The sequence below is a fragment of the Panicum virgatum genome, chromosome 5K, assembly GCF_016808335.1.
Source record: "Panicum virgatum strain AP13 chromosome 5K, P.virgatum_v5, whole genome shotgun sequence".
Taxonomy (NCBI): domain Eukaryota; kingdom Viridiplantae; phylum Streptophyta; class Magnoliopsida; order Poales; family Poaceae; genus Panicum; species Panicum virgatum.
In genome coordinates, this window is record NC_053140.1 from 58933020 (window position 1) to 58959636 (window position 26617).

At 45.9% G+C, this 26617-nt stretch overlaps 3 protein-coding genes across 4 annotated transcripts; 1 reads left to right on the forward strand and 2 right to left on the reverse strand.

Moving 5' to 3' along the window:
- Positions 1-727: 727 nt before the first annotated feature.
- LOC120709045 (E3 ubiquitin-protein ligase NEDD4-like) lies at positions 728-11433 on the reverse strand. Its single transcript, XM_039994557.1, has 14 exons — positions 11216-11433; positions 10551-10816; positions 10429-10463; positions 10274-10352; positions 10080-10158; positions 9728-9808; positions 9524-9654; positions 9036-9089; positions 2856-3015; positions 2338-2557; positions 1963-2067; positions 1694-1819; positions 1464-1515; positions 728-1246 (listed from the first exon to the last, which is right to left on the reverse strand). The coding sequence occupies exons 2-14, from the start codon at positions 10752-10754 to the stop codon at positions 1097-1099; spliced, it is 1476 nt and encodes a 491-aa protein (XP_039850491.1). The 5' UTR covers positions 10755-10816; positions 11216-11433; the 3' UTR covers positions 728-1096.
- A 7305-nt stretch (positions 11434-18738) lies between these two features.
- LOC120709047 (selenium-binding protein 2-like) lies at positions 18739-22241 on the forward strand. Of its 2 annotated transcripts, none has more exons than XM_039994560.1 (8): positions 18739-18876; positions 18992-19188; positions 19708-19903; positions 20015-20242; positions 20472-20703; positions 21020-21127; positions 21214-21486; positions 21793-22241. In XM_039994560.1, exons 2-8 carry the CDS (start codon positions 19032-19034, stop codon positions 22075-22077), a joined length of 1479 nt encoding a protein of 492 aa, XP_039850494.1. In that variant the 5' UTR covers positions 18739-18876; positions 18992-19031; the 3' UTR covers positions 22078-22241. The 2 variants fall into 2 exon arrangements, with proteins under 2 accessions (XP_039850494.1, XP_039850493.1); XM_039994559.1 differs by having other exon boundaries at positions 18748-18884.
- Positions 22242-22582: 341 nt separating this feature from the next.
- Positions 22583-26611, reverse strand: LOC120709046 (E3 ubiquitin ligase PQT3-like). Its single transcript, XM_039994558.1, has 6 exons — positions 25999-26611; positions 25378-25480; positions 24861-25001; positions 24338-24780; positions 23382-24141; positions 22583-23251 (listed from the first exon to the last, which is right to left on the reverse strand). The coding sequence occupies exons 1-6, from the start codon at positions 26180-26182 to the stop codon at positions 22855-22857; spliced, it is 2028 nt and encodes a 675-aa protein (XP_039850492.1). The 5' UTR covers positions 26183-26611; the 3' UTR covers positions 22583-22854.
- Between the last annotated feature and the right edge of the window lie 6 nt (positions 26612-26617).

Consider the following 26617-nt stretch of genomic DNA (forward strand, 5'->3'; position numbering starts at 1 on the left):
GGCACGCCCGCAATCTAAGTTTTAAACATTTTAATCTTTGAGCAAATACTTGCTCTAAGAATTATACGTTCAAATTTGATATCCTATTTTTATTCCAAAGCATTCAATTTTATAGCTATATACATTTTTAAGGAGGACGGTCAGTAGAAATAGAAGTATATAAGAAATCTAAGGAGAAAGGTTGTTGGAAAATAAGGAGATGGCTGTTAAGGATGCCAAATGCAAGGAGGAGGAGCATACGCTTGTTCATTTGAATGCCGGCCTTGGAAAGAATGTGGGAGGTGCAGCGGTGGAAGGAATTGTTGGGTCCGCAAGTATGAGAGGGGATTTTCGGAAAGTGAAGGGGATCAAGAGGTTGGCAGTGAGAAGTAGGATCAGGGGGCGAGGGGGCGAGTTTTAGATTAAGTGGCATTTTGTTGTATAGAAAATAAGACAAGATGTTAATAATCTAAATGTGATATTGGAGATAGCAGTAGGGTAAATCTGTTTGAGGTTGCGTGGTAATAACGAAGCACCGAAAAGGGCATACCGCATACATCGCTTGAAAAATGATGAATAGTTGCACGCAGTCCTGAACTGCTGGTAACTAATTGGATGGATATTGATCGTGAGAGTGTAACGAGGCTCGAATTCAGTTGATTAGCATCTCTTTTTAGGTGGCAACATGCATTTTTTTTAATGAAATCGTAAGGCGCCTGATGTTTTTACTGGCTTTGTACATCGCAGATTAAACTCAATGCAATTGAAAATGATGCCTCTCCAGAAAATGTGATTCCTTATATCTCTCGGAACATTGCGTAAACTATGAAATGCTGTCGCTTTCCACTTACAAATTACAGATTCCAAGCAAACCAGGGCACTGTGAATGGCCTCTACAAAACAGGGTGAGCGCACTGCTGGGTTCACTATAATCTAGCTGCTGCACAGTTTCTTCCTGAAAATGGGCTGCCCATAATTCTCTTGATTTTCTCCATATATAATAATGCTCTTGATTTTCTCCATTCTCCATACTGCACTGCACGCATGGTTAACCAGCTCCAGAAACCAAACCACAGAATATACTCTGATTGCACAAGAATTTCAGTTCATCAAAAGACTAATCCGCCTCCCCAAGTCCATCGCTGCCATCTCCTCTCTTTGTTATCGGAGCCATACCGCCGCGTTTCTTGCCGTGGGTTGCTACTTCTGCATTTTTCCTCAAAACAGCACCTGGGGAGGGATACGGTCTTTGTTGGAACAAAGGTCCCTGCAAATTAAACATAAAAAAATGAGGCCCCATTATTCTAAGTATAAAACAAAATATGAAATTAGTAGCTATTTATAAGATACTGCAGGTTTGCATGGGAATAATAACAGCCTAACTAACTTCCACATAATCCCGACCACCCATAACATGTCCGTGCAAATTCCAGAGAGAGAAAAACAACTTCAGGGCATAAAGTTTGCAAATCAAAAGAACATACAGCTGCTGTAGTATCTGCTGCTCGTGGTTGTACACCCTTCAAACCAACAACCCTGCAAAAAACAAGAGTACAACGCTATTAGCCTATTATTTCAGAGGGAGCTAATTTATTATGTATACAATTCTTCATTGGTTGCACAAAGCCAAAATAAGAATATCTTACTGCAAACACCACGAAGCTTGTGAAAATCAACTGAATAATAGTAGACAAGGAAGAGAGATATCATGTACCAGCCACCCCGTGGAGCATCTGAGTAAGAACTTGGGTCCATCGGGTCAAGCTCATCATCCTCGGGGCGATTTCTTTTGCGGTGATCTTTTCTGTGTGGTTTCCCAGAGGGTGGTTTTGAGCTTGATCTGCATGTAAATGAATCAAATGACACTTTTCTGCTAAAGTAGACAACGGGGGGACATAAAGTACCTTATATACCATGATCATATGGAAGAAAAATGCCCATTCATCGAACCCATTAATGAGCAAAATGAATATACCATTATACCTGTCCTTAGCAGCAACATTCCCCTGAGTTCTGGTAGCATTGTTACCAGAATGCGCCATATTGTTTGTGTAAGATGGATACTGTTGAAAAGGAAGGTTTTGAACCCTGCCATGAGCAAGTAAACATTTAGCTATGTTTTTCAACGTTTATACATTGGATTTGGTGTTAATAGTAGCTCATAACATAAAGACAAAGCATGCAAGACGTAACACATCTGCCAATGACAATATCACAAATAAAGCTTAGATCACACAGATCCATTCAAAAGTGTAGTTTTGTACAAAATCATGTCATCTATATGAGAGAGATAATGATAAATCAAGCTTCATAACAAAACATTTGATCTACTTTAAGGGGTGAGATTAAACAGATTACCTAGTGCAGTGATTGCAGTATCCCCAAGATTGGACAAGACCAACTCCCCAACCACCACAGCCTGAACATCTCTGCATTTGAGAATCCCAAATATCTGCAGTTTGAGTGATTGGCTCTACTGCAGTGTTGGTGGGAACATGATGTGTAACAATGGTATTCACAGAAGTAGGAGGCTCCCACTGTGTGGCCTGTGTCTTTGTATTATAATAGTATTTGTGGCCTAAAATAATGCACGCGTCACATTAAACTGAGGATAATAAACCACAAACGCACATTCGCAGGAGGCCAAGAAGCAAGGAAAAAAGAATAATTTAGGACACAAAAGGGTCTCATGCTTTTATTGAATATTTTAAAGGATAGCTTGTCCAACTCAACTTCCTATTTATAGTTTAACAACGTTTGATGTTTTTGGTCTTGCATCTGGACATTTCAAATTCTTTTGGATTCAAAAGTTTAGGGCTAAAGATGCACATGAGTCATAAGGTCTGTGATAAATTAGAATTGTTTTGCTCCTATACCTGTTGTTTCATCCACTGCCTCCTCCCAATTCTCTGGCAAGGATAAAGAAACTTGATGTTGCATGGTGTTCACAGCACCACCGGGACGATCCCATTGACTCACTCCAGTGCTTTGATTGTAGAAATAAGGAGTACCGGTTGTCAGGTCCTTTGCTTCAACCTGAAGCCAGATAAGTTAGCCTTAATGCCAGATAACCAGCTCCTTGTGCGGCCATACTACATCCCTTCTCTATTACCTATCCTTTTGGACATAAAACAATCACCAGCGCACACCTTGAACATTACTCTTTCCAATTATATGTTGACAGAAATTATTAAAAGATAATGAAGTGGAAGTATTTTGGTGAGAAATCTATTAGTATTCATTATAACTTGGCACATCTAAATACCTGAGCATATGGTCAAATCTGTAAATGGGCAGCTGCAGGTACTCTAGGATGGAATAATGGTAGTAACTATTATCCTCTTATTCTATAAATCATAGTGAAAACTGAAAGCAAATATGGCACGGGAAATTGGTGATTGATTAACGAGAGTACATGGGGTACATTATATAGGCAAGGATCGGTATCTAGGGTTTATAGAACACACCCAATCAATGGAGATCCTTGCCTAATCGAGATCAATTACCATAACCCATCTAAAACCCTAGCCGCCTAGGCTGGGCGCCAAGGCCCAAAGGCCAGCCCACTATAAGCCTCGCTAACACGCCCCCGCAGTCTGATCGTCAGTCACCGCGCACGTTCAGACTGGACCTGAACTCCGTGAACACAGAAGAAGGAAGGCCCTTGGTGAAGATATCGGCATACTGTGAGGAAGTCGGCACATGAAGAACTCGAAGATCACCAACGGAAACCCGCTCCCGGACGAAGTGGAGATCAATCTCAATATGCTTGGTTCGCTGATGCTGAACCGGGTTGGAGGACATGTAGACGGCGCTGATGTTGTCACAATACACCAGCGTAGCTCGGCGAAGAGGGGCATGAAGCTCCTGAAGCAGCTGGCGCAGCCAAGTAGCCTCGGCGACACCGTTGGCCACGGCGCGATACTCAGCCTCGGCACTGGATCTGGAGACAGTATTCTGACGCTTGGAGGACCACGAGATGAGATTGTCCCCGAGAAACACAGCATAGCCCGAGGTGGACTTGCGCGTATCCGGACAACCAGCCCAGTCAGCATTAGTATATACCACAAGATCAGTCGAGGAAGACGGTCGCAGCAGAAGGCCGAGGTCGAGAGTGCCACGAACATAGCGAAGGATGCGCTTCAGAGCCGCCAAGTGAGGTGCCCGAGGATCATGCATGTGAAGGCAGACCTGCTGAACAGCATAGGCAATGTCTGGCCTTGTGAAGGTCAAATACTGTAAAGCGCCAGCTAGACTGCGAAAATCAGAGGCATCGTCCACAGGAGCACCATCAGCTGCGGCCACCTTGGGGTTTGTATCAACTGGAGTTGAGCACGGTTTGCAATCAGCCATGCCAGCCCTGTCCAGAATGTCCAACATATACTGCCGCTGAGAGAGAAGTAAGCCATCACCGCATCGCTGAACATGCATACCAAGGAAGTGATGCAGTTCGCCAAGATCCTTCATGGAGAACTCATGCTGAAGTGCTGCAATAATCCGCTGAAGGAGAGCCTGAGAGGAAGCAGTGAGGACGATATCATCAACGTATAGTAACAAGTAGACAAGATCTGAACCCCTCTGGTAGACAAAGAGCGATGTGTCTGTCTTGGCTTCAACAAAACCCAGAGACAAGAGGAATGTGGCAAACCGATTGTACCAAGCACGGGGAGCCTGCTTCAATCCATACAGGGACTTGTTGAGGCGGCAAACAAAGTCCGGATGGGCGGAATCCTCGAAACCAGACGGCTGAGCACAATAAACTGTCTCTGACAAGGTGCCATGCAGGAAGGCATTCTTCACATCCAACTGATGAATGGGCCAGCGCCGAGAAAGTGCCAGAGAGAGAACAGTCCGGACAGTGGCAGGCTTGACGACCAGGCTGAAAGTCTTTGCAAAATCCACACCAGGGCGCTGAGTGAAACCTCGAAGCACCCAACGCGCTTTGTAGCGCTCCAGAGTCCCGTCGGCGTTGAACTTGTGCTTGAAGATCCACTTGCCGATGACGATATTGGCTCGCGGAGGACGAGGCACAAGATCCCAAGTGTGGTTCTTCATCAAAGCATCATATTCTTCTACCATAGCAGCTCGCCAATTTGGGTCGGCAAGAGCACTACGGTAGGTCTTCGGGACTGCGGAGAGGGGCGCGGCGTGGTACAGTGCAGGCATCCGAAAGCCACTCTTGGCTCTCGTCTGCATGGCGTGCTGATTGGACGGCGGCGGTACCACAACAGCACCAGGCGGCGCCGAACCAGCACCAGGGAGCGGCTGCGGTGGCGGTAACGGCCCAGCACCAGGGGGCGGCTACGGTGATCCAGCAGGCCGCGGCCGGCGCGTGTACACATGGGTGATCACGCGCTGGGGGGCACGAACGTCGAAGGAGGCGTCGTGGAAGCCGAGCGCGCCGGGACTGTGGGCGCACAGTCAGGCGCCGAGGAAGCTGGAGCCGAGCAGGAGGGCAACGGCGCAAACCCCGGTGGAGGGCCGCGAGCTGCAGAGGAAGTCGAAGCCGCACGTGGCTGTGCAGGCGCGTCCGGCGGCATCGAGGTGGACGAGACCCTGACTGGGAGCGCAAGGAGCGCTGCCGAACCAGCCAGGGTGTCGTCAGGTGATGCCGAGGGGGGCGCAGCCGCACGTGGCTGTGCGGGGAGGGAGTCACCAGAGCCTGCAGGGAGAAGCTGATGCACAGGTCCGATAGGAGCTGGCATAGTGTTAGTAGCATCCAAAAACTCAAGATCCGCCGGTGTGGAAGAGGAGCCGCGCTCAGCAAAGGGAAAAGCAGACTCGTCGAAGGTGACATGACGAGAGATGATCACCCGGTTAGAGGAGAGATCAAGATAGCGGTACCCTTTATGGTGAGCGGAATATCCCAGGAAGACACATAGGGTGGATCGGGGAGAGAGTTTGTGGGTGGCGGTGGCAGACAGGTTCGGGTAACATTTGCAGCCAAAGACGCGAAGGTGGTCGTAGGAGGGCACGGTGCCAAAGAGGGCAGCGTGTGGTGTGGAGAACCGGAGCGTCTTGGTGGGCAAAATGTTGAGAAGGTAGGAGGCTGTCTGCAGAGCTTCGAACCAGTAGGAGGGTGGAAGGGAGGCCTGAAACAGAAGACAGCGCACAACATTGTTGAGAGAACGAATGAGGCACTCAGCCTTACCGTTTTGAGGCGAGGTGTAGGGACAGGACATGCGGAGGTGTATGCCGTGGGTGAGGAAGAACGTGCGAGAGCTGGAGTTGTCGAACTCCTTGCCGTTGTCGCACTGAACCGCCTCCACGGTGGAGCCGAACTGAGTAGTCACGTAGGCAAAAAAGTGAGCTAGCGTCGAGTAAGTATCAGACTTCAGTTTTAAAGGAAACGTCCAGGTATAATGAGAGCAATCGTCAAGTATAACGAGATAGTACTTGTAACCAGAGACACTAAGAACAGGAGATGTCCACAGATCACAATGAATGAGTTCAAAATTACTAGACGCTCTAGACACTGAAGTACTGAAAGGAAGACGCATATGACGGCCAAGCTGACATGCGTGACACAACGAGGTGCTACTGTCATGGGAACATGTAGGAAGGCCGGAAGACGACGCTAGCTTGGAGAAGGCCTCGTGTCCAGGGTGACCGAGGCGACGATGCCAGAGTGAAGACCCAGAGGTGGCGACCAGGGAGCGAGCAGCCGGAAGACAAAGGGGGTACAACGGCCCTAAGCTATTACACCTGATGATCACGTTCCGAGACTGAAGGTCCTTCACAGAACAACCAGACGGGTCAAACTCAACAGAGCAATTATTATCTGTAGTGAACTGGCGAACAGAAATAAGATTCTTAATAAATTGTGGAGAAACCAGAACATTATTAAGATGCAAGGAAGGATGAATAACTGTGGTGCCAGTAGCAGTGACAGGTAACAAGGAGCCATTACCGACAATGATTGATGAAGGAGTAGGGTACCGCATAGGAAAAGTATGTGAAAGAATATCAGACTGAGATGTCATGTGAGAGGTAGCACCTGAGTCGAAATACCATTCGTTACTGGGCTGCGGCTGATTCAGCGTCATGGTGCTGAAGGTGGAGGCGAGCGACTGCTGATCCCAGGAGGGCGTCCCGGCCAAGGGGTTGTAGAACCCTGGCGGGGCGACCCACTGGCTGGAGGAGTCCTGTGCAGAGCCCGGGGCCTCCTGGTACTGCGCCTGCTGGAGCTGCTGAGCGAGCATGGCCTGCTGCTGCTGCTGGTTCGGCTGAACCAGCATGGCCTACTGCGGGCGTGGAGGAAGTGGCGCCAGGGGAGGCCGGGGACCAGGCCACATCTGGATGGACCCAGTCCACGGGTTCCAGAAGGACGGCCAAGGGGAGGCCGCCGATTTGGTGCTAGCAGCCTGGCCGCCGGAGGTCGCAGCAGCGTCGGGGACCCGGGTGTTGGCGCCGTTGTTGCCGCCGTTGCCGCCACCGCGCTTTGAGCGCCGGTTCTTGGGCTTGGAGCCGGGTGCCGAAGGTGTGCTGGAGCCGGGTGCCCCCAGAGCCTGCGCCCCCGGAGGGCGCGGCTTGCTTGGGCGTGGACGAGGCGACGAACGCGGCGGGCGGCGCCGATGAGGACTGGTGCGCCATGTTCATCTCCTCAAGCAGCAGCTCAGCCTGGGCCTCCTTGAAGGTCGGGAACGGGCGAGCGCGACGGAGATGAACGCCGATGCTGGTGAAGCGCTCGTTGAGGCCACGAAGCACGTTGAGGACGAGCGTGCGGTCCGAGACGGGAGACCCGAGATCGTCGAGCTGATCAGCCATCTTCTTGAAGCGCCGGCAGTAGTCGGCGATGGAGAGGTCGCCCTAGGAGAATCCGTGGAACTCGACGTCGAGGAGGATGGTGTGAGTCTCGCGGTTCCCCAGGAAGTGTGTCTCCACGGCGATCCACAGATCGCGTGTCGTGGCGCCGCGGCTGGAGATGGCCTCGGCGAGATCGTCGAAGAGGGTGCCGGTGATCCAGGACTGGACAACGCAGTCCATGCGAGCCCAGTCCGGGGATCCAAGGGTGCGGGCGTCGACCAGCACATGATCCTGCAGGGAGAACTTGCCGGTAGTCAGCAGGAACTGATCGCGCCAGCGAGCGTAGTTGCCGGAGTTGACGTCGAGGACGGTCGTGATCAGACTCCGGATGTTCTGGATGGAGACAGCCTGAGCGTGGAGGTTGAGGACGGCGGCGGCCTCGTGCAGCATCATGGCAGAGTGGAAGTCGTGGTGCTGCAGATGGGGAGAGTCGCCGTCCTTCTGCTCCGGGGGACGCTGCAGTGGGGCGCCAGCCTCGGCGCGAGCGGCGGCCGCGCGATCCAGGGCGGCCTGGATCCGCTGGGCGGCGGCGTCCCGCTCCTTGGTGGCGGCGGCAGCCGCTTCAGCCTCGGCATCGGCGGCGCGCTAAAGAGCAGCGGCGCGCGCCTGGTGTGCGGCGGCATCGGCGGTCTCCTTCTCCCTAGCAGCAGCATCGGCGGCCGCCTTCTCCTTGGCGGCGGCGGCCGCCTGTTCGGCGTCGGCAGGGGAGGGCCCAGCCATGGGAGGGGCTGGGGGGCGCGCAGCGGAGGAGGCTGCGCAGGGGAGGTGGGCGCAGCACGGCGGGAAGCCGGCGCGCGGGCGCTGCGCGGCGAGGTGCCGGTGCGCTAGGGCAGCGGAAGTCGAACCGGGAAGAAGACCCGTACTCGTGATACCATGAAAGCAAATATGGCACGGGAAATTGGTGATTGATTAACGAGAGTACATGGGGTACATTATATAGGCAAGGATCGGTATATAGGGTTTATAGAACACACCCAATCAACGGAGATCCTTGCCTAATCGAGATCAATTACCATAACCCATCTAAAACCCTAGCCGCCTAGGCTGGGCGCCAAGGCCCAAAGGCCGGCCCACTATAAGCCTCGCTAACAAAAACAAATGTAAAGTTGTATTGTTGATGGTACCCCATGTATTGGCGTAATAAAAACTGATGAAAAACATATATTGGCTCACCATTTCAGACTGATAACCACATGAAATGAGCAGAAAAATTACAAAAAGAAAAAGAAAATACTCAGGCACAAACTCACCCAACCAGGAGGCAACTCATGCACAGATTTGTTCTGATTTTCTTGAGAATCCACCTGTCATTCAGTGGCACGAAATGAATAATATACTAATTAACACGAAATATGTGCTAGATAAAATGTCAATTGAACATCAAGGCTGACAGATGCACAAACTAAGGCTAAAGATAAAAAGGCATCTTTTTCCAAACCTTTTTCAGTATCTACATATATGCTCAGACAGTTTCATCAAGTTTTCCACTGTTCTTCTGGAATTATGTACCATAGGTGGACTTTTAATAACCATATAGCTTTCATAAGTTCATATGCTAGATAATATATTCTCCACGCCCAAATAATGTATACACATGATCCTAGATTATAACAAATGATCCATGCCTACCACTGAGTAATAAGATGGTGCTGGCACTAGATCAAGGTCCTGACAGCCACAAGTATTTATTTTCCAACCTCCCACTTCAATTTCCAAGGAATTACTCCTGTTAACTTACATTCTGTGTACCCGTGTTATTCTTATTTGTTCTCTCATCTTTGAGAATTCCCCTTGCCCTTAACCTCTGCTTCAAAAAATCAGGGAGATCATTTCCACATTTTGCTTTATCAGATTCATCTCTAGGTTTGTCTGAAGAAAAGGATAAGAGTTAGCACTTATTTATAATACTGGAACCAGAAAGTGGCTTAGAGATGTGGCATACTCGTTTGAGCACTTGGCAAGTTTGCAGCATAATAAGCACCCCCTCCTGGTACACCATAGCCATTGCCAATTTCAACATTTCCTGTAAGTGTGCTCAATCATCAGGTTTGGGAAAGAGATACATCAATATATACTAATGAAAAATTAGCAAGTAACAGGCTGCTTCACAACTGCATAACGAAGAAATAGACAAAATGACTCCAGTTAGCAGAAAGATGCACAAGTCTTGAGACAGAATTACTAATCTTAATGAATCGGTATGGATTCAAATCAAAATCATCATAGTTGCTTATCTACTCTAGAAGTAGATAACTGAAAATAAGTAAATAGCATTGTCATGGGAAAAAAATGACCATTATTTGGATGAAGTGGCTTCCCCCTTTTGTTTGCCATCTCTGCACGATGATCAGCTGTCATCTTTAGTAAGTGTTCCTACAAAACCAAGAATTAAAAAATGGCTAAGCTAATGAAAGTCATATACAAAACACATGATGCAGAAAACGGAAAACCCATAAAGAAGAAAAAGACCAGCGATCAAGATAGTCACCTTCAATGCATTAGGATCACGGCGGTTAGACAGTAAGTCTTCCCCATAGGTTGTAGGTTCACTTGTTGTGTTTGCATGTCTGATAGAAAAAGGTGTAACAGAAACATAAAGCAGCTGCCAGTAACTAGTAAAGACTGAAATGGGACAAAACACACCTTTGATTTTGAATGACTTGCTGGGTCTCAACGTCCTAGTTATCAGAAAAAATTATCAACACTCAATAAAAAAGAAACAGAACTGCAACTCTAAGAATATAATCTGGGGGGGGGGGGTGTACCTGTGCGTGAAGAACAGCCTCTTGGACAGCTGATTCAATATTTGCTGCACTATCACTACCATTGGCACTAGCATTGTCAGGTCTAGTGTCAAATGGAGAATGATAAGACTGTGGGTCAGAATGGAACTGTGGCGGGTGATTGGGAGGTGCCTGTGGCCATGCTCCAACACCAGGTGGTAATGGTTGATTCTGAGAGTTATCCATGGTTAAGCAACAGCTAAATGTTATGTGTGCCTAGCTGAACTTCTGGAGTTTAATCTCAAAATCTGCAGCAGAAGGCAATCAGCATAGAAACATCAGCACATAACTAGGTTACCAATTCACACTGTTTGGCCCTAATCAAAAGCATACATTGTCATGGTTCCACTAATCTGAATTCTGAAGACATTCAGTTCATGCCTAACTAAAGCTGCCTCACTTATGAATTTTCCATGCGCTACATCCTATCAAGTATCAGTATCCAAATCCATTCAAACCGCAGTCTCCGAGCAGAAACCGCACTCGCATAAGCTATCAGCAGTACAGGTTCCAAATTCGCGCCGCAAACAACAAAAACTAGTTCAATTCATTACATCGAGTGCAATAGCAGCGGACTTGGCGTGGGATTCTAACTCTCACGGTTGTTAACAGAACTCAGTCTTAGCAAAAGTCGAATTAGGGTTTACCTGGAAAAGGGGTCAATTCCATGTCAGGATGGATCTCCAGTCCGCGCCAATCCGGAACCACCAGGGAGTGGCAACGCAGGAGAGTGCAAGGGACTTCGAGGTAGCTGGCGTTCTCCGACGTCTCCGACCGGCGGAAGGAGGCCGGAGGCGTGGTCCGTCCGCGGGGCTGGCCGCTAGCGGCGGAGACGGAAGTGTGACGAGACGAGACGACGAGGCTAGGCCTAGTCCCGGATTGGGCCTAGTTTTGGCCCAAGCCCGAACGAAATGGTTAGGTCCGTAGAGGAGAGGCGGGCTACGGCCTGGAGAGACCGACCCACCGAATCGTAAGGGCAAACTGTGAGGAGGAGGCGTAGCTGCGGCAGCGCGGCGTGCCGGCGTGCTATAGCCTAGAGCCCGCTGGGGCTAGTTATCGCCCGCGCTGAAAAACTTCATGCATCGCGTTAAGGATTGTATCTCAGTTGATGGGCTGTTTCCGTTAATTTATTTGACCCAATAACAATTACTATAGCTTTTGAGGCCGCAAAGTGCGCCGAGGATATTATATGTGCATGCATGCACTAGACTAGATAACGTGATTTGTTTTACATGGCATCACGCGGAGCAATAAATGACACAACCAGCTTTTTGTTGTTATTATTTCTTCTTTTTTCTTGTCGTGTGTTTTATTCCTATTTTTGTATTCTTTTTGTTTTCTTCTTTTTTAATTCTACCATTTCATAATAGAAAAACATTTCATCGTTTCATTTTGTTCTTTCTATTTCTATGATTTCCTATTTTATTCATTATAAACATATTTTACCTTTTGTATTTATTATTTTCTCTCAAAATTACTACTTTTTGACCAACACTTTTTTTTCATATTTTTTTGTCATTATTCTGTTTTCTCATTTTTAACATGTTTTTCCTTTTCATTTTTATTTACCTTCCTTGTATTTGAGGTGACTTTTCTTAATTATTTTTTTATTTCTTTTCTTCATACAATAGGTGACTTTTTTTAATCTAATTTGTTATGTGATTTCATGCAAATGACTTTAGATTTATAAATTCTTTTCTTTTCTATCACTTTATTTTCCTATTTTTGTAATGTGAAAATTGTATATTTTCTCATTGCAATAGCTACTGTATTTGTTACTACTTAGTATATTTCTCTTCAATGCAGGTTCATTCATTCGTGATCCAAATATGATGAGGCATAATATTTTTTTCTTTACTTTTTTCTTTATTCTCGCTTTCTCTTCCATTTAGTGATACTATTTTGTTCACTTATTTCCTTTCTTTCTATTTTTTCTTTCATGTTTTGATTAACAAACTTGTTAGTTATATTATAGAATTTATTAAGTTGTATATGTGTCATGTAGAGTTTTTAAATAGTTTATGTCGGTACTCCAGGACTGGGTACCCCCTCTTGCCGTGTCTAGGCAAGGACCTTTGTAGTTATCCTTGACTACATCCAAACAGCTGGACCCCTGCGGTCCGAAGTCCTGTTCCCCCGACAACAATCCGGAACTGTTCCACGACTGGGGAAGGTCCAGAGACGCCACGTGTCCCGGGAGAGGCAGGCACTCAAACGCAAGTAGCAGGGGCTCCGGACCTCCTGAGGAGTCCGGACCCCCGCGGAGTCCCGGACCCCTCATGGGGTCCTGGACCACCTGTATAGTGACCGGACCCCTCTCTGAGGGAAGAAGTCGACGCCCTGCCTCGGGGCGGTCCGGAGCCGACACGTGTCTACAGGCACAAGGCCGCTTACTAAGCCTCACCCACCGCTGCATTCATTGTGGTAGATGGACGTCCGCATTGTTGTAGCAGAAGGCGAGGCGTTTCATTAACCAGGGGACACTATTGATCGCGTATTACCAAGGTAGTGGAGCCGCTGGCGCCGCCCACGCCACGCCTGCCAGTCTGCCATAGCAGATGGATACGACGGCTCGGTTTCGCCCATTATGACGCCTACATAATAGCCTCAGCAGGCCACGCCGCAAGCTACGCTACTCCAACGGGCACCTAGCTGACGGGACAAGGGAAGACCCCCCTGGGTCAGAAGAGCAGCAGTACGCATATCGGAGGAAAAGATTCGTAACCACTGTTGTCTTTTAAGTACTCTGCGCAGTATGCTGCACAGCACGTTGGGCCCACTTGTCGGGGCCCAACGTCCAATGTATCCGCCCCCCCTTGATCTATAGAAGGAGGGGGCGCCGCTAGAAGACCTCAGGCTGGGTGAGTGCCAAGGCCAGCAGAGGATAGGTTCATACACACCACCAAGAACAAAACATCTCCCAGTGGACGTAGGGTATTACGCTCCGGCGGCCCGAACCACTCTAAATCGTGTGTTCTTGAGTCCTTGTCTCAGCATAGATTCAGCCCCATCGCCTAGTACTTCCCCGAGTACTCCCTCACAGGGGAATAGGCGGGTGCGCTCCGCCACCCGGCTGTGGGTACCCCTAGAAACCCCGCGACAGTTTAATTTCTTTATATACTTATACAATTCATATAGGCATAAGCAAAAAACAAGCTTGTTTTAGCACCTGTATATATAATTATAAGAATATTTTTTTACTGATGAAATTGTTCATGTAAAATTATTTATCTGCATGTAACTAATTTGTTCGCAATGTCAAATTATTTGTTCGCTTTGTTGATCAAATTGTTCTGACATGTTGACTCATTTGTTCGTGACACTCATTTTCTATTATTTAGCCTATACAATCAAATGTTCGCAATATTTAATATTTTGTTCGTTGTACATTATTATTTGTTTGTACCTTTTATTTTTTTTTGTAAAAATAATTATTTGTTCGTGTTGTTAAAATATTTGTTCCCAGTTTCCAGAATTAATTATTTAGTATTAAAGAAAATGCTTTTAAAAAATCTCGTGCAAATATAGTCAAGTGTGATCTTGTTTTGAAGATCTAATCGTAAGAAATAAATTGATGTGATCGAAATTTAATTCAGATGTACAGTTCAAAATTTATAGATTTTTTTAGCTTGACCCCATTGCACATGGGTGATGTCATCAATTTCATCCCGACCTGCATGGGTGGATCTGTTCTTGTGATAGTACTAATGGGATTCTACTTCTCCCAGCTGTGCATTTGATTAATAAATGGACTTGAGATACAGCCCAAAATTATGTCTATATTGGTGGGAAAAATTAATTGCTCCTACTTTCAGGTGATGGTTAGCGCAACCATCACCTCAAGCGATGGATAACTGTGCCCGCCTAGAGCGGCGGCGGATGGGAGGTGTGCGGCAGCCGGGAGGAGCAAGGATGAAAACGAAAAATATATCAACTATCTCTGTTCTCATATTTTATTACAGAAAATGGAAGTACTTGTCGAAATACATTATTATTTAATCACCATTTTATTTTGCATGAACATAACAATATATACTCTTTTATGCAAGATATTTTCAAAATATATTATCTATGTTTCATTTTTTTCAATGATTAAGCCATAAAGTACACAGGTTGATGTTGAGGAACAAGATAGAATGTATAGTGTGGCTACTAAATTTTTTTTCCGAATTTTATAAATATGGGACTAATACGAGATCATTCCGGCTAAAACGGAATCCCGCAAATACGGGCGGGATACACCTCTTCCCGCTTCTCATCTCGTTTCCGTATTTTTTCGTAAATACAGAAATGAGTGGGATAAATATAGAAATACGAGCGGGACAGGACGGGATTTTTTTCGTTCGTCTTCGTTAGGCAGGGGTGGGGCAGGGAGTCGGGGTGAGGATGAGGTTGGGGTGGCCGGTGGAAACATCTGTTGTATATTTAGGGTTGGGTATTGGGGTGGGCCGAATATGTTATTGGACTAAATTTTGATTATCTCGAGTACTTAGGTTACCCAAGGTCTGGAATCGAATGGACCGAAATTATTTCGGTTACTAGGAATCCAAGACCGAACAATGACTGAATTTTTCGGTTTGGTTAGTTCTCGGGTAATTCGGTTCGGCCTTCGATTATTCGGTTAATCATGCCCAGGCCTAGCTCCGGCTAGCTCTCTCGGATTCCAACATATGGGGTCCTCTAGAAATAAGGGAAAAGACCACTTGAATTATCGTGAAAGCCTGATTCTCAACCTTCAACTGCAAAATCAGACAACCTAAGTCACCTAACTACCGAAACCAAGCAAAATTGGCCCTTGAGATGGTTTTGAAGGTGGTTTGCATTTTTTAAAAAATAAAAAAATATAATTATATATAAAAAATCAAAACTAATTCATTTTAAATCAAAAAATATGAAACTAGTAACATATGCATTATTGCTCCATTTAAATCTTAGTTATTCAAAAATATTAGGGATCACTGCAAACAATCAAATATTATGAACATAAAAAAAAATGAATCTAAACAAGTGACAAGTATTGTTAGAAAACTTTTGGTACCCATCTCGTAATTTTTTGACTTAAAATAAATTACTTATGAATTTTTTTAATTTAAAAATAAATATTTTTAAATCTCATAAAATGGGAAATCACCTAAGAAATTAAATTTGTCTAGTTTCAACAGTTGGATTGTCTCTGTTATTCAATTTTATAGTTGAAAGTTGAACTTTCGTGCTAGTTCGGGAGTATAAACCGGAAAGATGCCAACATGTGAGGAGGCATTGCAAGATTCTGCCCCATCCAAGCTATACTAGGATGATAATGTATATACGTTTTCTCTCTGCGCTACATGCTTGCTAACAATACAATCACTATCAAAATATATAAGTTGTCTGTTAAGTTTTGATCTGCCGCCCAGTAGCTCGCCGTCTCCGTCTCTTTCTCATTTTTTTAAAGTTATGGTGTCTTTGTATTGTTGCAAATTTGATGAGTTCAATAAAATCATTTGGCTTAGCTGCTTAGGTGCAAACATACACGTGTCACGTTACCACGCTAGAAAAAGGATTAGTAAATAAATGAAAAAATTACAAAGACAATGCAGCGCAATACTCTTAACTTTACCGATTTCTGATTGTGTACAGCTGTGGAGTCTCTCTCCTCATCATCCGAGTAATTGAAGAGATCTCTTGTACAACCGTCCCCCTACTCTTTTGCGCGTCATCATCTGAGTGATTGAAAAGACCTCTTTGCCATTATTTTGTTTGCCGTGTCATGTTTGCCGAGGGTGACACTTGGCAAACACTTTGCCAAAGTGTAATAAGGCCTTTGCCGAGTGCTAGGGCCACTCGACAACCCCGCTGTTTACCAGTAGTGTAGTCTTAACTATCTACCTCTACATGGGTTTCTTCTTGCATTGCGCCCTATTTAGATATGAAATGTTCACATAAGTCGTTTGGGCCCGCCTATATCATAACAAGAGACCCTCGCATCCCCACCCTCCAAAAAAATAATAGGGAATAGTACGAATTACACCCTCGAACTATCGCATAACTCCGATTTTTCAAGCTTCAACTACAAAACCGGATAGCATATGCCATCCAACTGTCAAAACCGGACAAATTTGGCCCTTAGAGTGGTTTTCACGGTGGTTTTGTGTTTTCTTAAAAAACTAAATAAATTTTAATTAGATAAAAAAAATCAAAACTAATTCATTTTAAATAAAAAAATAGAAACTAGTACCAATTTCTTTTTAAAAATGTAACATATATATTATTGCTCTATTTGAATCTTGGTTATTAAAAAGTAAAAGACATAACTACAAGCAACCAAATATTATGAAAAAATAGATATGAATAACCGAAAAGTATTACATTTTTAGAAACTTTTGATAATCATTTCATATTTTTTCCGATATAAAATAAATTACTTATGAATTTTTTAGTTTAAAGTTGAATATTTTTAATTCTCACAAAATGGAAAATTGCCTTCAAAACCATCTAAAAGGCCAAATTTGTTTGGTTTCAACAGTTGGATGGCCTTTGTTATTTGATTTGTAGTTCAAGATTTAAAATCGGACTTTTGTGATAGTTGGAGGGTGTAAACCGGACTTTTTCCAAAACAATAATAGGAGTCATTTTCACATTTATTTGTGAAGGATAACATGTGTCATAATTTTTGAAACTGATGCTCGTAGCTCCAATAACTAATGGAGTTGGAGCCGGAGATACACCGACATTGTTGATTGTTCAGGTAGGTTTTAGTTTCCACTACAAAATAGATATTTAAATCATAAATCACTTATTTTTAACAAAAAAAACTGAATATGACGTTGTGCTGTTGGTTGTAAACATTCATTTGGCTGTTGGTTGCTTTGTGCCAAGGCTACTCTGTCATGCCCATTACTCCATGTTTGCTTCCATGAATAAACTACTAGTATCTGATATGATGAGATATGATATAGTAGTACAAGCCATCTCCATCGTGATCCTGCAGCGTGTTCTTTAATCCCGAGTTAATTAGGGCCGCCTTGCTGATTCCATCTGCCATGCATTGGTGAATTTGTTGCTCCATGTTGCCAGATGACTACTGGCTAGGAAATCCAGTCCCCAACCAAGCCCTTCTGCGCACACTACTCTGCTCAGCTGGCACCTTCTCCGGATTTGTCCCCAACACGCATAAAAGTATCCTCTGCGATCTGAACACCATGAATCGAGGCTTGGAGCTCTGTCTAGCTTAGCTGCGCCACACCTAAACTACTTAAGATTGAACGATACTGTATACGGGTCCTGAACTTTTCGCCGCACTGCTTGGATGCTACTAATAAAATAGTGCGAGAATATTTAGAGCCCGTTGAGTTCTGATCCGCCGATGAGTGGCTCGCCGCCGTCTCCAATAACTGAGCTACGCAAGATAATGATAATGTGGGCACGGCCCTTGAGATATGAGCAAGCCTGCAAGCGTCTGCGATCAGCTCCGACAGATCCACCCTGATCTGTCAGTGGCATCTTGCGTGCAGCCATCTTCCTCCTGCAGTCTTGCGCCGGCGCCATGCTATCCAGGATTTGAGCTAGAGACCTCAAGGTCCGGGGATCACCGTTCACGCCTGTGATTTGTTGTCTGACGTGTCCCGGGTGTCCTTAATCTTATCTGCCAATCCTATCCATGATCCATGTACTGATGATAGATAGGATATGTTCTGAATGGTCAGACGCTTTTTAGCGTTCCCCCTACTTTGACTATAAGGATGTTCAGAATTCAATAAGCAGCGCAACGCAGGGGGCGGCGGAAATGCATGCCCATGAACTCACCGTCCCAGATCGTCAAATTCACTTCATCGCGGCGGCACACTCACTGTCGAGAAAGCGTCCAAGTGCAGATGACACCAGTTGTGACGCTGAACCCATGCCGCGACACTGGAAATCAGCTGCTGGCCGAGTCCAGCCAACACCCGGGAGAAAGGACCAACACGCCCTGACGTGGATCCGAGCAAAGCGACGGTCTTCGCTAGGTGAAAGGACCAACGGGCCACCGCACCCCGCCCCGGCCACAGCCTCGCGTCGCCTTCCGCTTCCGTTCCCGTGCGTGGCGCAGCGGTGGATCCCACCTCCCCGCATTATCGTCCAGATACGACGGCCACCCCACCCCCTCCACGCCGTGGGGCCCAGGTTCACGCAGCCTTCCCCTGTCCTCGTCCGCGCGGATCACGGCGCGCAACCAACGGGCCACGGCGTGTCAGCGTCGCGGCCGGGGCTATAATTGGCCGGCCTCCCCTCCTCACCAAACTCTGGAACGCGAGCACACAAGTCATCTCCTCCCTCTTGTCTGGCTCGGGTGAGCGAGTGAGCAGCTTTGCTTCTGCATCTTCCTCATCTCCGGCGCTCCGGTGGCCGAGATCCTGGTCTAGCAGGTCTGACCGGAAAGGCTGCGTTCGTTTTGTTCTCTGCAGGTGGTTGGCGCGCGACCTGAGAGCACAGGGGAGCGAGAAGATGACCGGAGCAGCGGCGGTCGACGTGCCGGCGGCGGCGGCGGCCAACGGCGGGGCGTGCTGCCACGCCGCGAAGGGGCCCGGGTACGCGACGCCGCTGGAGGCCATGGAGAAGGGCCCCAGGGAGAAGCTCATCTACGTCACCTGCGTCTACAACGGTGAGTTTGCTTCCTGCGTAACCCCCATCCGTCGTCCTGCAACAAGCCATGAATGGAAGGATCATGGAGATACAGATACCGACATAGTACACTGATACGCATAGACATGGGCACATCACACATCACACATCACCACACAGTCAGATCTTGGATGATTAATCGGTTTTTTATAGCAGCTCTAATAGAGCGTTAGCAGTTCTTTAATACGGGTTGTTAGGATGGAAAGCGACCCTTAATCAAAATTAACCTGAAATTAAGTCAAGACAGAGCAAATATTCTGTACGAGTGGTGTATGTTTTCATAATTTAAGACCGTCTTTTAGTTTCCGATACCAATGCAGTTGTGCCATGCCTGAAACAGACAATACCAGTTCTGAAACCGTTTCGGTTAGTGGCAGAAGTTCACATGGTTTCTGCCTTGGGAATTTCTTAAGACCGCAGAACCAAGTGATGGTGAAGACAGCAGTGGATCTTGCCATGTTACGGGGATTTTGTGTTTATGAGTTGCGTATTATTGCAGGCACTGGCATTAACAAGCCAGATTACCTTGCGACGGTGGATTTGGACCCCAGCTCTCCTACATACTCCCAAGTGATCCACAGGCTCCCAGTGACCCACATCGGCGACGAGTTGCATCACTCTGGCTGGAACTCTTGCAGCTCCTGCCATGGCGATCCATCAGCGAAGCGCCGTTTCTTGATCCTGCCTTCATTGCTGTGAGTATCAAATGGAGATGACCACATTTCCACATGAATGAATTAACTGACTTGCTGGAGTGCTGATGCGTAGAACTGTATTTCTGATGTGGCTCGGATGGCTATCTGCAGGTCAGGTCGTGTGTATGTTGTGGACACTGCAACAGACCCGAGGGCGCCATCCTTGCATAAGGTGGTCCAGACCGAGGACATTGCTGAGAAGACCGGGCTTGGGTTTCCTCACACATCGCATTGCCTTGCATCTGGTGACATTATGATTTCTTGCCTTGGGGACAAGGAGGGGAATGCAGCCGGCAATGGCTTTCTCCTGTTGGATTCAGAGTTTAATGTCAAAGGGCGGTAAGTTCTTTTCACAATACAGGCAAATTGATGTGGAAAAATAACATGTGACTAGGGACAATTACAGAGCATAACCAATTATCTGCAGTAAAATATGAGCAAACAAGATCCATATGAGTAAAATATGGCAGCTCATGCATGGCAAATTATTACATGACAAGAGAAACAGATAGATTCATAATGTTGTTCTTAGTGTCTTGATTAATGATTAAATCTTTGCTACTTGTAGTTGGGAAAAGCCAGGTCACAGCCCCTTGTTTGGCTATGACTTCTGGTACCAGCCTCGTCACAAGACGATGATCAGTTCATCATGGGGAGCCCCTGCAGCCTTCAGGACAGGTTTCAATCTTCAACATGTCCAGGATGGTCTCTACGGAAGGCATCTTCATGTGTATGATTGGCCTGGTGGTGAGCTCAAGCAGACCCTTGATCTAGGAGACACGGGACTTCTTCCCCTTGAGGTAATAGAATGTTAAAAATGCAGCAACTACTGCCGGAATAGGTTTCATCAGACCATATTTTTTACTTTTGAGCTGTCTTTGTTTTCTGTAAATGCTACCAGTCATTCTTGTAGTATTCTTACAGTGACGGTTTTAACCAACTCATATGATACCTGCAGCTGGAGGCTGACATGCCTCAGTTTTGTAATGGGTGATTAACTCCTTGCCAGTTTTAAAAAAATTGGGACTGCTAAACCTCTTTTGAAGTGCAGTTTGTCTAAAATAACAATACCGTAAAACAACTAAATCACAATTGTCTGTTTTTTTTCTTCTGCAGGTGAGGTTTTTACATGACCCATCAAAGGACACCGGTTACGTTGGATGTGCTTTGACAAGCAACATGGTTAGATTTTTCAAAACCGCAGATGGATCATGGAGCCACGAGGTTTGCCCATGCTACATGCTAAAGTTTTTTCCCACCTAATAACTTGATTTCCAACTCACTTACACTTCCTATGACCGTGTTTGTAGGTTGCTATCGATGTAAAACCACTGAAGGTTCGCAACTGGATTCTGCCAGAAATGCCAGGATTGATAACTGATTTTGTTATCTCTCTTGATGACCGCTATCTCTACTTGGTCAATTGGCTTCATGGGGATATCAGGCAGTACAACATTGAGGACCCTGCCAAGCCTGTCTTGGCAGGACAAGTATGGGTTGGTGGGCTTCTTCAGAAGGGCAGCGATGTCGTCTATGTTACTGATGATGGCCATGAAGAACAGTATAATGTGCCCCAGGTCAAGGTAATTTCTCCCCTCGAAACCTTCTTAATTGAGAAGTATAATTTATATTTATGATTCGGAGTTTTATTGGTAGTTGCATATGGTGAATTGTAAGCTATTGAAGTGTGAAGTACCAAAAAATGCACAGCATCTATCTTGCCACACGGGATTTGCATTGTCACGTTCAAAAACACACTTTATCTTCATTGATATCTAGCACACTTGAATCTTACTGAAGATATTCTGTCTAAATATACCGAGGAAAACACTATCGGACAAGATTGTTGAGAATAAGATAATATAATATACTGTGTGTTCTATAATCAGGGGCATCGACTTAGAGGTGGACCTCAGATGATTCAGCTGAGCTTGGATGGCAAGAGGATATACGTAACCAACTCACTTTTCAGCCGTTGGGATGAGCAGTTCTTCGGTGATGATCTTGTCAAGAAGGGCTCCCACATGCTGCAGATCGATGTTGACACTGAGAAAGGAGGATTGGCTATCAACCCCAACTTCTTCGTAGATTTTAGCAAGGAGCCTGATGGTCCTGCCTTGGCCCATGAGATGAGATATCCCGGTGGGGACTGCACGTCTGATATATGGATCTAAGGTCATGGATTGGCATATAGCCTGCAGGAGGTCCTTGTTGTATGCACTGTAATTAAGATGGTATTATGCAGCGTTTCATCTTGTACTGTGACTACTGCCACTGGAATAATCCATAGTTTCATAAGAGCTTGAGCTTAATAAAAGATGTCTCGATTCTGAATTTCTGATTCTGCCGCCCGCTTTAAAGTCTGATATTGTGTGCTCGTGATTTCTGGTAAATCACTCTCATTCGCTTAACGGTAGATGGCAGCCCTCAACTCTCTGTTATCACACTGCAGGGTTTGCCAATGTTCCCCAGTCTCCTCAAGCTGTCCAATCGTTTTGCATTACGGGTGAACAACTCAGCATTAAATTGGTTTTATCTTATAATCTGTAACAATTTCAGGAACACAGTACAAAGAACTATTGCAGAAAATGCATCGCTACGCAACACCACATTCGACTATACGAGTATCAACAGCAAAACGGGCATGTAAGGGTAGAAGTATGACAAAGAAATGCAAAATTAACTCAGAAATCAGAGAAATTCCATTCATCTTTGAAGACATTGCATTACAGAGGCGAGAGCTGGCAATGCTCTCAAGAACAGATTATTGGTAGTACATGAATAGCTGATTACATTTCTGTTGGGGAAAACCTGCAAGTTCTTCCCTGTTTTTTCAGAAGCTCCCATGGCTTCCAGATGCATACATACAATTACAAGTAATAAAAAATCTATAGAGAGCATCGCCGATCAGCAATCCTCCACTTGGTCCTCCCCTAAGTTGACATCTTCATTCAGTGCCTTGTATCCACTCCAACTGATCTGCGCCCCCACCTCCTCTTGAAGTTGCACTCATCATCGCTTGCATCCTCCTCACGAGTCATACTCCTGGAACTGTGTCTCGACCTCCGGCCGCTGTGTTTGTCGCCATACATTGGAGAAGAATCACGCATTCTCTTCCTACTTGACTGATCCTCGTGGTAGTCATCTGAGGACCTGTTAGGACGCCCATGGTCCCTTCTCTCAGAGCTTGACCTGGTTCTGTTCCTCGATTCTGAACCATGAGAACCCAGTTGGCAGTTGTTCTCTGAAGATTGGGGGTGAACACGAGTGTCCTTGGGCCTCTCAGCCTGCCTTGAATGTGACGCAACAGCTTCTGTGCCCCAGTGATGTGTGGGCTGAGTTTCAGGCCTGAAGAAATCAGCAACAAGGACTTACAATATAAAGGGGAACTCCGGAAACTGAAACTGGATTATAGCTGACTATACTTCAGCAAAAAAAAAAGATCATTCTAAACTCAAAATGCTAGGACAACACATACCTCTGATAGCTTGCTGGATAGCCTGGCATTCCAGGAGCCTGTGGTGGCATGCCGTTGAAGTAATTTACACCATATGGGACCATTGGATAACCACCGTAAGGCATTCCCATTGAGCCATACATGTAAGGTTCAGTTACCCAAGAATACCCACTGATGAAAGGGTTGTAATATGCTGGGTCAAATGGAACATTGTAACCATGGTCAACATTGTTAGGTTGAACATTCTTTGTTGAGTCTACCTTCTTCCGCTTCTTCTTCGGTTGATCTGTCCTTGTGGCAATGTGCTCTAGGACCCCTGAAACAGTAGTGACCTTTAATGTTGATCCACTTCCATCTTTTACTTCAATTACCTCAGAACCTGCTACAGTCCTCTCTGTTGACACTTCTGTGGAATTGCCTTTGTCTTTGCTCGCGATATCAACATTGGCTGCCAATTTCTCTTGAGGTTGATTCATTAGATCACCGGTTGTGGCAACCTGGAGTCCATCATCAAGTGCAGATGCTGCTGACAGCTCAAGGTCTGTCGATTGCTTCATCACCCTTTCTGAGGCAGCAGAAGGGGTGTGGTTCTGTAATCTGGGAACAGGGTTGCTGCCTGATGAACTTCTGTGCGTTGTTGTGCCACTTCCACCAGTGCTAGCTCTTGTTCCCAACATATTGTTGATTGTGCTCCGAAGTGTTTGATTGGGAATGAGGTCATCTGCTAGCGCCTTGACTCCACAAATGCACTTCGACTCTGTAATAATGTAATCCCGAATACCTGACAGAAGATAAACAATAAGTTGTTCCTCATATTGTCCGAAGTGTAATTACTTGACCCAGAAACAGCTAGATACTGTTATTAATAAACAAATTTGAGTGTAACACATATTGGATACTTTTGGATAATGCATTGATTGACACGCAAAATAAAGATTTTAAGATACATACATACGGAGTACATGAAAACCACTTACATTTATCACAAAAACTGTCAAAACAGCACTTGCTTGTCAATACTGCATCTATCATCACTTTTTTACACAGTCGACAGTGGAGCTCTGCTGGCAAGTCATCAACAGCACTAACTGGTGCAGCCGGGACAAGTGCTTCCAGAATGCCATTGACAGGACTTACAGTTACTACTGGCGCAAGGGACCGACTCATTTTATTATTATCGAACTTAGGATCCCCAATGGTGGGGCAATGGTGAATGAAATGCCCTGGGATTCGGCATCTGTAGCAGATGTATCCAGCGGGAGGTGTCTTGCTTTCCTGTGGACAGTGTTGAATGAAATGGCCTGGAACACCGCAAGAGCGGCAGACGTACCCTAGTGGAGGTGTCTCCACTTCCCCTCCATAGTTTCTTCCTGATGCAAACCTTCCACTACCCTGTCCCCTTTTAGCTGGGTACTGTTCCCTGCAGACACCATGGAGCAAGATTATCAGCATGAAGGTAACACAAAAACTACTAGCGTTTTGGGAGAAAAGGGAGCTTACAATTTGAGTTCAGCCGCATCAATCACCGCCGTGATTGCAGCATCTTCATCCTGCACGCCTATGGAGGCACACGATTTTGAGCCTAAATCAGTAACCACTGACTCGCTTGAAGGTACAGAACATCCTTCTGTGACTTTCCGCCTGCAATTAATTACATGTATACATGGTCATCATTTTCTGCCCTGCATGTTCTGCTTGAGGTCTATGTGTTGCTGCAAAATCTGTTTGGACAGAGAGGGCTTGAAGGAAACAACCATATTTTTCAAAGAGGCTGAGAAGACATGTAAGATTAGGGAAACAGAGAATTATTTTGCTGGTTTCATAGTGAACTCCAATTTTTCGGACTTAAGCACATGCTTATCTAAGTGGAACAGATAATACAACAATGTTAAAAAATGAATTTCAAATGGCCGTCTCTCTTAACCTCTCTAACCAAACAGGGAAACAGTTTCTTTTTTTAAAAAAAAGGAAACAGTGACTTTGAATGTGAAGTAAAAGATTTAAGAGGAGACATTACGCTGGGGATAAGACGATTTTCTCTGACAGTTGTCCAGGAATGTTAATTCTTCGGACCAGCACATGTGTGTTCTGTAGTACCATTGCCCTTTCATCTGCATATTCTGAATTCAGGAACAAGCACAAAAAAACAGAAAAATGTCAATCAATCCACTAAAGTAAACATAATCTTGCAAGTTATAAGAGAAATGATGCATTGAACTGATCTTTGAATGATAAATTGACTTTAGTTCACAATTGGGATTAGAGTGCTATTCTGGTGTACTGGACTCATGCACAGTATCAGGAAAAATAGAAAAGAAATGCAATGTTATAATTGATCGCAAATTACAAATTTTGAGCCCTCCATATAATCTTCCATCCAGGATGCTTTCCTGACACCTTCAGGAGCACATCCCATGGGCAAACAAAATCTCAATCACAAAGAAATTGAGGTTTTCAAAAGAAAATGCCCTCTGCATGAATCCGAACATCTCATTGGCAAAGCTACAGATCTCTCAAAATCCTGATAACAAAACGCTAATTATACACATATTTTTCAGGCTGCAGTGTGCAGCATAGGGCCTACGATGAAGTTTTAAACGACAAGTAATCGAGAACAAACGAGCGCGTTAAAACGAACCTTCGCCAGTCTGGGCGTTGGAGATGGCAATATCGTCCATGGGACGGCCGCGGGTTCGTCCACGGCCGTACTTACCGCTCGTCATGATAAGCTGCTTGAGTTCAGAGACAGATATAAAAGTATAGGGCACAGGCATGGAACAGATCTCCTTTTCACTCTTATATTGGTAGTACACAACACCCATGATGGATGGCGAGTCTGTTTCCTCGCAAAAGGCCTTCCTCACAATTATGACGGGATGGCCTGAATATTTTTTCTCAAATGAAATACACAAAATCGAAGAGGTACAGATCAAATTCGATCTACGGGGAGGCGCGATCGGCGATCAGCGTCTCAGACGACGGCAGGCTCGCGGATCCCTTCGATTCGACGCCGGGCGGGCGTAGACGAAGCCTCCACCAAGCGATTCCTCTGGACTCAGCCGGGGGGAGATCGCACGCGGAGAAGTCGGGCGGAGAACGCCGGGGAGCGGAGGTGCCGGAGCGCGACGACGGGGTAGCAGCGGCCGATTCCGCCGGATGTGCGCGTCGGATCCGGAGGGGTCGCCGGTGGGCTAGGGTTCCGAGGCGCTTGCGGAGGCAGACGACGGCGATGGGGAATTTTGCGGAGGCCTAGAGGC

Bases quoted from the DNA above. Each gene is read 5' to 3' on its own strand.
- LOC120709045 (XM_039994557.1), bottom strand. From the start codon at position 10,754: ATGGATAACTCTCAGAATCAACCATTACCACCTGGTGTTGGAGCATGG. The intron at 9,090-9,523 runs GTAAGTTAACAG...ACTGAATGACAG, and splicing joins ATAACACGGGTACACAGAAT to GTGGATTCTCAAGAAAATCA. The intron at 3,016-9,035 runs GTGAGTTTGTGC...ATCTGGCTTCAG, and splicing joins ATGAGTTGCCTCCTGGTTGG to GTTGAAGCAAAGGACCTGAC.
- LOC120709047 (XM_039994560.1), top strand. From the start codon at position 19,032: ATGACCGGAGCAGCGGCGGTCGACGTGCCGGCGGCGGCGGCGGCCAAC. The intron at 20,243-20,471 runs GTAAGTTCTTTT...TGCTACTTGTAG, and splicing joins GAGTTTAATGTCAAAGGGCG to TTGGGAAAAGCCAGGTCACA. The intron at 21,128-21,213 runs GTTTGCCCATGC...CCGTGTTTGTAG, and splicing joins ATGGATCATGGAGCCACGAG to GTTGCTATCGATGTAAAACC.
- LOC120709046 (XM_039994558.1), bottom strand. From the start codon at position 26,182: ATGGGTGTTGTGTACTACCAATATAAGAGTGAAAAGGAGATCTGTTCC. The intron at 24,781-24,860 runs GTAAGCTCCCTT...TGGTGTCTGCAG, and splicing joins GATGCGGCTGAACTCAAATT to GGAACAGTACCCAGCTAAAA. The intron at 23,252-23,381 runs GTATGTGTTGTC...TGATTTCTTCAG, and splicing joins TATCCAGCAAGCTATCAGAG to GCCTGAAACTCAGCCCACAC.